The sequence below is a fragment of the Lycium ferocissimum genome, chromosome 6, assembly GCF_029784015.1.
Source record: "Lycium ferocissimum isolate CSIRO_LF1 chromosome 6, AGI_CSIRO_Lferr_CH_V1, whole genome shotgun sequence".
NCBI lineage: Eukaryota > Viridiplantae > Streptophyta > Magnoliopsida > Solanales > Solanaceae > Lycium > Lycium ferocissimum.
This window is the reverse complement of record NC_081347.1, coordinates 62,519,106-62,528,314: the sequence shown is the minus strand read 5'-3', so window position 1 is coordinate 62,528,314 and position 9,209 is coordinate 62,519,106. Positions and strand designations below refer to the sequence as shown.

Below are 9,209 nucleotides of genomic sequence, written 5' to 3'. Positions count from 1 at the left end.
GCGGATTACACAAAAGACATAGCAAAAACAAAAAAGACAAAAAAGAAAAATAACAACATAATATAAAAAATTAAAGGTAGATCAAAATATTTTTATTTGTACATTCGATTTGACTAAATAATAAAGCACTTAGATCAAAACCCAATAAAATATGATACTTAAACTTAAAGATGATAAGTTTCCAAACAAATAAAACAAACTTAGAGGCACTTTACAACTCCTAAAACGATGATCCAAACGTTTAGTTATACTTGATGTAATGAAGCGGACGTTATTGTTGCATTTAAAAAAAGATATTAAGTTCTATATAAAATATTGATATTTCGAGATTTTTAAACATGACTAATCTTTTTTAGAAAGTATGAAAAAAAGTGATTTTGATAGCTTTAAAAAAATAAAAAAGAAGAAAAAAAAGGTAGCCTCTTTCACGTACAAAATCTGTGCGTGAAACCTACTTTTGTAACTTTTTTTTTTTTGTGTTATTTTGGTTTCAATTTTTTTTTTTTTTTTTTTGGTGTCACTTAAGTCGCGGATTCTAATAAGTAGTAACCAAGATTCGGACCTTGGGTACCTTTATACCAAATTGTCCACCCGAATATCCCCAAAGTTGCTCAAAAAAGATTCGTACATTGGCATAATACCATAGAATTATTCCAACTTTTTTTCTTTCATGATGACACTTTTCTTCATCTTTCTCCCTAATTAATAGCCCCCATCTCTCTCTCTATTTGCCCACAAACATCTCCTTCTTTACCGCATTGCCACTTATCCATCTCAACAGGTTCTTTCTCTTTCCCTATTTTAGCTCACTTCAATTTCAAGATTCTTTTTTTATATGGAATTTCAAGATTGACCCCTGTAATTGATAATAATGAAATTCGAGAGAATTAAAATTTTAAAAATCATTATTTTTTTCCAATCTTAAAAATAAAATAAAAATGATTTTTAATATTTTTGATGAATTTCAAGATTCTTTATTTTTTCTTTCAAAAGTGACCCCTGTAATTGATAATAATGAAACTCGAGAAAAAAAATCAAATTTTTAAAAATCATTTTTTTTCCAATGTCAAAAAAGTATAAAATAATGATTTTTTAAACTTTGATTTTTCCCCCCTCCAGTTTCATGCTTTCTCTACCCCTTTATGACCCTAATGGGAATTTCCAGAATGGAATGATTTATTGTTGTTGTGATGTTTGGAAGTGTCAAGATGTTAACTTAAATTGGGTATTGCATGGATGAACTTTTTAGGATGAATTGATATAGTTTTTTTATGATTCAATTTGGAGAACTGATGATCAGAAAGGAAATGGGTTTAGCTAGGAATTTGAGAATTCAGTAATTATAGTTTTAACTGTCATTCTGGTTAGTTATTGTGTGTGTGGGGTGGGTTCCATATGTCTAATTGTTTTTTTTCTTAAATTATTATTATGGATGATGTCACACCTCATGTACGACCTTTTTTTGAGGGGGGGTGAGAGTTTTCTATAAACTATCACCAACTAGGGGTCGTTAGTCAAATCGATAAATGACTAATAGTTGAGGTGTGTTTTGCAAACTAACGATTGATAGTTCAGGTAGGAAAAGTGAACAAGGTATGTTTTGCAAACTAGTTCTTTGAAAGTTTAGGTAGGAAACTTAAAAAAAGGTGATACTTGAGGCGTGTTTTTGACCCTTAACACTTTTTTCTTTTATGCTCTAAAGAGTAAAGTTTTAGCTTTGCATTTTGCTACCTACTGGTAACTAAGTCAAGGTTTTTTTAAGGCAATTATCTGATAAATTATTCTTACTTTCAATCATTCAAGATATATGACATAAACTTGAACTAAAGTTAAAAAAAAAAAAAAAAAAAAAAAGAAAAAAAGAAAAAGAAAGAAGTAATCTTTTCCCATATGTCAAAGCCTTGGATGAAAGAGCTATCCTAACTTGTCTTTGGTGGGAGGTAGCAGGTACCTCTTGGAATTAGTCGTGGTGCATGCAAGTTGGCCCGGACACCATGGTTATAGGAAAAGAAAGTAATCTTTCTATGGACATATAAAACCATGACATAAACAAGGGAAATGAATCACCTTGAAAGGCTTATAACAGAGTTTTTAACAGTGCATCACTTGGTCTTTATTAAGTTGTTTCTAGTTCTTGATCGTTGGTCTTAATTAAATAATTGTTCGGGAAGGTTCTCGATGACGTTCAGAATTCAACTAATGACTTGAAGTTGATGTCCTTTTATAGGAAACTTTGATCTTGGATCAATATCTGAGTTGTTATATCATCTCTGGACTTAGGTACATCATTGACATGATGAGATTCTACTGCTATATATCTAGTTGACTGTGTAATGGGTCCTATTCAAATGGAAAATGGCTAAAAAAATGATATTTATTTAACTATTGAAGTTTAACCAGCTCCCAGATTATTCAAAATTCAAGCTTTATGAACCTTGAAACAGTTTAGCTCCTATTTCCCCCCTCACAATATGAAGTTTTCTAAAGAAATGAACAAGTCAGAGGGGGTAAATGTAAAAAACGAAGAAGACATGGCGCAAATGAATAAGAGCCTGTTTGTATTGGCTTATTTTAGGTGCTTTTAAGCACTTTTATAGTGTTTGGGTAAATTAAAAGGTAAATTTAAAAAGTGCTTTTAAGCACTTTTTAAGCCAAACCAACAAAAATAAGCCAAAAGTCAAAAGCTAGAATTCCTAACTTATGGCTTTTGGCTTATAAGTCAAAAGCCATAAGCCCATCCAAACGGGCTCTAAAGGTGCTTACATTTAGGGCCTAAAATGCAAAGAACTCGATGATTTTGTAAATAACAGCTGGGTGAAGCAGTGATTGTGTAGTTTGGTGAATCCCTGGGATATACTTCTGATCCATGGAGGATTTCCTTTGCTTAAAATAATTTTAATATGTATTCTTCATCACTCGAAAACATAAAAATACTAACGATTCCTTTCCTTGTTACAGAAAATCAAAGAAGTGGTTGGATTACAACCATAACTGGTCAATATTGGTATCTGCGTGTTAGCGCAGGCAATCAGTCATATTGTTGACTGATTGCCAAAATAGCAGATGGATACCCAGAGTTCACTGAAGCCTACGACAGCCTTGGACGGTGTGCATGGAGTGAAAGTGGTGCCTCATTCACCATTTGCACTGGAAGAGATAAAACAACATGGGGACTTTCATCAACCGAGCCATGCTAGTTTTCCTGTCAGAAGAAGACAACACCTAATAGTGCAGTAAGTGAAAATGAGGTTATCTTGGTTGACCTCTAATCATTTGTCTGGAGGTGCTTTTCTATATTCTATAAGTAGTAACGTAGATGATGGAATTGTCAATTCAGATCCATGTTAGGATTAGGGTTGACAAGAATTTGACTCATCATGTTATCTTGTTCACCAGGAGAGTTTGGCAGCAAAGGCCTGGTTGCCTCAGGCCCATCCGTTGTAGTTGCCATGGTAAAGATACAAAGAACAATGGCTTAATACATCGATAGCCCCTTAAGTTTAAGTAGATTTCATTAGACACTCGAACTACGGCTTGTTCCGATTGAGCATATGAACTTATGATAAAATGTACCTATTAGACACTTTTGCGTCAAATTTTGGAAAACCTTTTGCGCGTGTTCTCAAGTGTCTATTAGGTAGTTAAGTTAACCACATAAAATATGTCATTTCCTTTAATTATACAAATCAACCTCAATTGGAATAGGCCTGGAGATTTGTTGAGGCTAATGTGTATATTAAAAGAGGTGACATATTTGAAGTGGTTAACTTATCTACATAATGGGCACTTGCAAATACGTGCAAAAGTTTTTCCAAAATTTAAGCCGAGAGCGTCTAATAGGAAATTTTTATCATGTGTTTTTAGGTACTCAATTGAAACAAGTTGTGGTTCGAGTGTCTAAATAAAATTTACTGGCAAGTTTAAGGGGTTGTTGATGTATTAAGCCAAGAACAGTTGTTCTATGAACAGTTAGAACTATAATACTGCCTCCAACATGTTTCTAATCTTTTAGTTCTTTTCTATTAGGTGATAGAACCATTGCTGAAACTATTGCTAATGTGATCACTTCTCTTCCTTTTATTGCTCTGGGACTTCAGGCTCCGAGGTCAGTTTTTATTTCTTTTGCTAGAGCTTCTTTACAATGACGGTGTTTCATTACTCTCATAATTTTTTAATATCTTTGTTGGTTGCTGCAGGAAGAATATTCATTGCAAACTTTATGCCAATTCATTGATTGGAGTTGGAATTGTCTCGAGTTTGTACCATGCTTCGAGAGGCAAAGTAAGACGGTATATGAGATGGGCTGACTACTCAATGATAGCAACAGCCACAGTGGTAAGTCTTAAGCAGTTCATTCATTTTTGTATCTTTTATGTTGCCCAGATCTTCGAAGATATAATTTTGCTTGGAACTTTAATCACACTGGAAGTGCTTCCTGAAAATTATGTTATTCACAACTACCTCATTCATTGGGTGGGGGGGGGGGGGGGGGTTGGGGTTATGCTGTAATAGTTTTCTTGGTCTCCTTCTTGCTAATTTGTGTGAGAGGTATCTACTGCTCATTTGAAAGTGATGATAATTTGTGTTAGAGTGCACAAATTCCTAGAAATACTTTTATCTGGATGCCAATTAAGTAGAGCTATACTGGAATGTTAGTGCGCTACCTTGAGAATTGTGTTTATGAAATTTTAGTCATCATGAACTTTCAATTAGATAGTTCCCAACAAGATGATGTATTCTTCTACATTTTTCAGTCTCATGGACCTAAAAGGAAATATTAAAGTTTACTACCAGTTTTGGAAAAAAAAAAAAAAAGAGGAAATATTAAAGCTAAGCCTTCCCCTAAATGGTCATTCTTATTTTTCTTATATTGTATTCTTGGGGAAATACATGTTTAAATGCACGTAAGTTGGTCGGGACACCACCGTCATAAAAAAGAGTTCTGCTAGCAATGTGATATCAGAATTAAGAGTTTGTTTGCTCAGAAACTTTATGGACTTAATGTTACGCAAATTTAAAAATATTCATCAAAACGAAATAACACTTCCACCTTTTGTTTTGCTAACATTTGAAAGGGATGCTATTATGTTCTCTTTTCTATTGGTTTTAGAGGAGAAAAAACCAAGTGAATAATCTCGTCATTCATGCACCTATTAGGAATGCAATTCGAGAAATTTAACGTGCATTTAACATAAGCTGAGATGCTGATTTTAGGTTCTTCTCATAGGATGCCTCTGCAACATCCGATTTCTAGCTAGATGTTCTATTTTCAAATTCCAATTTGCTTTAAAACCACTTATAGTTACTTCATGGTGTAACTTTATTCTAGCTTTACAAGGATAATCTGACTCAAATAATTCTAGATTTGGTTGCTCGAGTGGCATGTGATCTAATAAACGCATGAATCTGAACTATATCCTGCAATTTCGACGTATGTTCTGCCACACGTATGATATGTACAACTGCGACTCAGATTACGTTGGTGATAAATGATGAAATTGATCTTGTTGATGATTATTGATTTGTTCCAAAGAGCTTTTGGTTTATTCATCTTATTCTTTGTTACACTATTCTTGTACCAGCGGGACTTGATGTTTTCTGTAGTATCTTGTTAAAATGGGATGCTTAGCATATTTCTAGTGCTCTATATCACTGCATTCACTGTACTACATATATCAATATGTTATATTTCAAACCCTTGACCTATTGGTCACATGGGGACTACTTTGCTATTGCTCCAAGACGCCCCTTCAAAGGGGGACCAAGCACTTAAAAAAAAAAAAAAAAAAAGTGGACAAAGGGTGACCAAGACTTATAACCTGCTGGTACCGGTTAGAGTCTACCACATAGTAAGTGGTGATTCAATTATCATTGTCCCTCTTCGTCTTGCCTTTTATTTATCAAACATTGAGCAAAAAAGTAAGTGATATTTTCTCATCTAAGTCTTTAGTGGAAAAGTTGCTGGTATCTAGCGGAGGTAACAGGTATCCGGTGGATTAGTCAAGAATGTACAAACTGGTCTAGACACCATCCTTATCCAAAAAGTGTACAGAGGGCTGAAGGGGTAGACACTGCTGGTGCTTTTCAATAAGTGGTTCTGTGAAACAATATAGCTTTTAAAGAAGCTTAACTTAACTACTGAACTTTTTTGCAGTGTCTATCAAGTGCACTTAGAAATGAGAATCCAAAATTGCTGATGGCAGCATCTGCAGTACTCCTACCAATCCAACCTCTTATGGTTTCTGCTGTACACACTGGAATGATGGAGGTAAATATCTCCGTCTGAAACGTGATGTTCAGTACCATTTTATTCTCCTCTATGTTGAAGTTCCAATATGATGTTTAGAACGAGCCGAACTTCAGTACCATTTTATTCTATTCTATTCCAAATGCTTTCTTTGCATTCTGTAATCCAATACATTTTCCCTATTTATTCTATTTTGTTTTTTGTGCCAATTGCTTGTGTTGGTAGCCAGAGGCGGACCCACATGGAAGGGTGGGAGTGCACGTGCACTCGGTTAGCTTTGGAAAAAAATATGTATATAGATGCGTATATACCTTGAGAAATTAGTATATATATTTAATTGTGCACTCTAACAAATGAAAGTGTCTTTGGGGCATGTTGGTTGCTACTGTTTCTTCCCTTACATGTCCAGCAGGGTCGAACCCGAATGTCACTTTTAAATATCTTTTTGAGCCTATTTTTAGGAAAACAATAAGCGTTAAATGAGCTCGCCCAGATACGAACCTGGAAGGTAACACGTGTTGCACAGCTTAGCCATTGAGCTATCTCTTTCATTTGCTTCACTGTGTTTAATTTTAGTTATTACTAAAAAAGCATATTTGACCTATATACTTGTATTTTCGCCACTGCTACACTATTAGTGATGGGTCCGACACGGTATTTTCCCTCAGTCGTCATTAAAAATTTTATTGGTGTTTATGTTAAGATAATGCTGCCCCTGCAGTCTTAAAATCGTAGGTCCACCTCTGGTGGTAGCTCTTCCCTCATCTGCAAAGAAAATATTTAGTGGACTGCCTTCCCTTTTTTTTGTTTAGGTCGCGTTTGCCAAAAGAGCATTGCAAGATCCAGATCTGAGGATTAGCCACAATGTGCATAAAATGTCATCATTGCTAGGTGGTGCTCTCTTCATTGCTGATGATGTCTTTTCTGAAACACCTTTCTTGCATGCTGGTTGGCATCTTGCAGCTGCTGTTGGGGTCAGCACTTGCAATAAGCTTCTTGAGTAGGTCGCTATTATTCCAATCTAAGTCCTGTCAAATTTGTCGAAATCACTTGCCATTGCCTATAAAGATTGTCCATTTCTTCAAATAATAAGTAAAAAGCACATGTTGCCATTGTGGACCAGTCTTGTCATTCAATGGTCCATCCTTATTACCATTCATTGTAGTGTTTATTGGCTTAGGAAAGTAGTGTAAAATTGTATTTGATTTAGTGATGTACTATGGAACTATGGCAATTAGCTTTGCTTTTGTATTATGATGCCAATGTAAAACATTGTTGGCAGGATATGATATTTCTTCATTCTTGCTATGAACTTTTCTTCTTCTCTGTTGTGAAAATCTATTATTCTTGCAGACTACCCCTTACCATATGGAATGAGTTTTCACGTGAATAATGTTGAATGTTGCAGTTCGTCTTAGATACGTATTTGGGACTGTCTTGAATTCGTTTTTATTTTTTAGGGTTTTTTCACATCCTGTGAATTCCTAGTTTATCGCGAAATTGGAATGACATAGACCATTTTCTTGATATGTTTTTCACCTCTTGAATTCATTTATTCAGTATTTGCTGTAAAAGTGCTTGTGTGGGCAGCCTCTAGGACAACATTTGTTGACAAATTTGCTTCATCACCTGAGAATGGCAGTACACCAATAGCTGTAGAATGGCTCAATTTTTTGACAAGTTTGCGCACATATGTTCCTTCCTCAAGTAAAATTCGCAAAGAGCAACTTTTCAGCCTCGGTAATGGAAAAATAGGGAGTTCCAAATTCTATAAGTAAAATTTCCATTTGTGGAACTTGAAACTCCTAAGACAGTGATTATTTTTCAAAGACAGACAAAAAAGTGGCCAGTGACCTGTATTTCTACTCCTAGACACGTGCATTTGGCTAATCTGTACAAGTTGGGCGAGTTGTGTCTTTTTTTTTCTTTTTCCGGTCCGACTTGAGGAGGGGTGTTGAGAGTAGTTTTAGAAATGTACCATTATGATTCATGATTTTAAAATTTAAGTCTATTTGATAACTATATAAGACATTTGAGTAATCGTATTTCCTACAATTGTTGGCTTATGCTTGGGAAAAGCATTAGTTACTTTACACATATGCAATCAATTTCTTCTCCTGTAGAGGTTCATAAGATATTAGAGAATCAGTAATTGGGGACGAAATTAGTTAAAAGGTCTTTACAAAAAATGAATAAGAGGTATATGCCATCATATGACGTAGTCGTATGAACGATTCGACATAACGCATATTATATTTTGTAGAATCAATTCACCCGTAATTGTGCTGAATTTTATCAAGATAGAGGTCAAATCCACTTAAACAAGTTTATCAAATTATTGAATACAAAAGAAAAGGCTAATGGATCAAAATTAAGGGGGAGAGGGTCAGAGAGGTGAAAGAGATATTTCCAAACCTACAAACAGAAAACAAAATAGTTCGCCAGTAAAACACCTTCCAAATAATTCTTGAGTAATTATTGAAATTAGGTTCATAACCATTAAATATTAAAAACAACATGACTATGTAAAACATATATCACAGGACTCAAAAGTAGCAGGGACGACTTTATTAAAGTACCATCAAATCCTAAACTATGCAACACAAAAAATTACACTTGAAACTAAAAAGATGTAAAATTAGCAAATGTTACACTTCAAAAAACTACATCAGAACTAGAAATAAATGAAAAATAGCAAAATCAATAGAAATAATACCTCTAACTGTGAATTCCCACAATTTCTCTACTTTGTTTTTTTTTCTTTTTCATAGTTTCCGGCACATATAATAGAGTTTGGTAAATATTAGATTGAAACTAAATGCGTTAACTTTTGACAAACTGAAAGAACCAACACTATTCAATACATTCTTAAGGGACTATTTTGAAACTATAAGGGACCCTTTTTTTGGGGTCATTTTATCGCTCCAACAACATATATTTACGTGCTTAAAACGCTAATGGA

At 34.4% G+C, this 9,209-nt stretch overlaps 1 protein-coding gene across 2 annotated transcripts; it reads left to right on the top strand.

The window, feature by feature from the left end:
- Positions 1 to 623: 623 nt before the first annotated feature.
- Positions 624 to 7,557, top strand: LOC132059977 (uncharacterized). 2 transcript variants are annotated; one of them, XM_059452824.1, is made up of 8 exons: positions 683 to 781; positions 2,228 to 2,280; positions 2,959 to 3,233; positions 3,397 to 3,452; positions 4,027 to 4,105; positions 4,197 to 4,335; positions 6,155 to 6,268; positions 7,060 to 7,557. In XM_059452824.1, the coding sequence occupies exons 3-8, from the start codon at positions 3,064 to 3,066 to the stop codon at positions 7,249 to 7,251; spliced, it is 750 nt and encodes a 249-aa protein (XP_059308807.1). In that variant the 5' UTR covers positions 683 to 781; positions 2,228 to 2,280; positions 2,959 to 3,063; the 3' UTR covers positions 7,252 to 7,557. The 2 variants fall into 2 exon arrangements, with proteins under 2 accessions (XP_059308806.1, XP_059308807.1); XM_059452823.1 differs by lacking the exon at positions 2,228 to 2,280 and having other exon boundaries at positions 624 to 781.
- Positions 7,558 to 9,209: the final 1,652 nt, after the last annotated feature.

Bases quoted from the DNA above. Each gene is read 5' to 3' on its own strand.
- LOC132059977 (XM_059452823.1), top strand. From the start codon at position 3,064: ATGGATACCCAGAGTTCACTGAAGCCTACGACAGCCTTGGACGGTGTG. The intron at 4,106-4,196 runs GTCAGTTTTTAT...TGGTTGCTGCAG, and splicing joins CTGGGACTTCAGGCTCCGAG to GAAGAATATTCATTGCAAAC. The intron at 4,336-6,154 runs GTAAGTCTTAAG...ACTTTTTTGCAG, and splicing joins TGATAGCAACAGCCACAGTG to TGTCTATCAAGTGCACTTAG.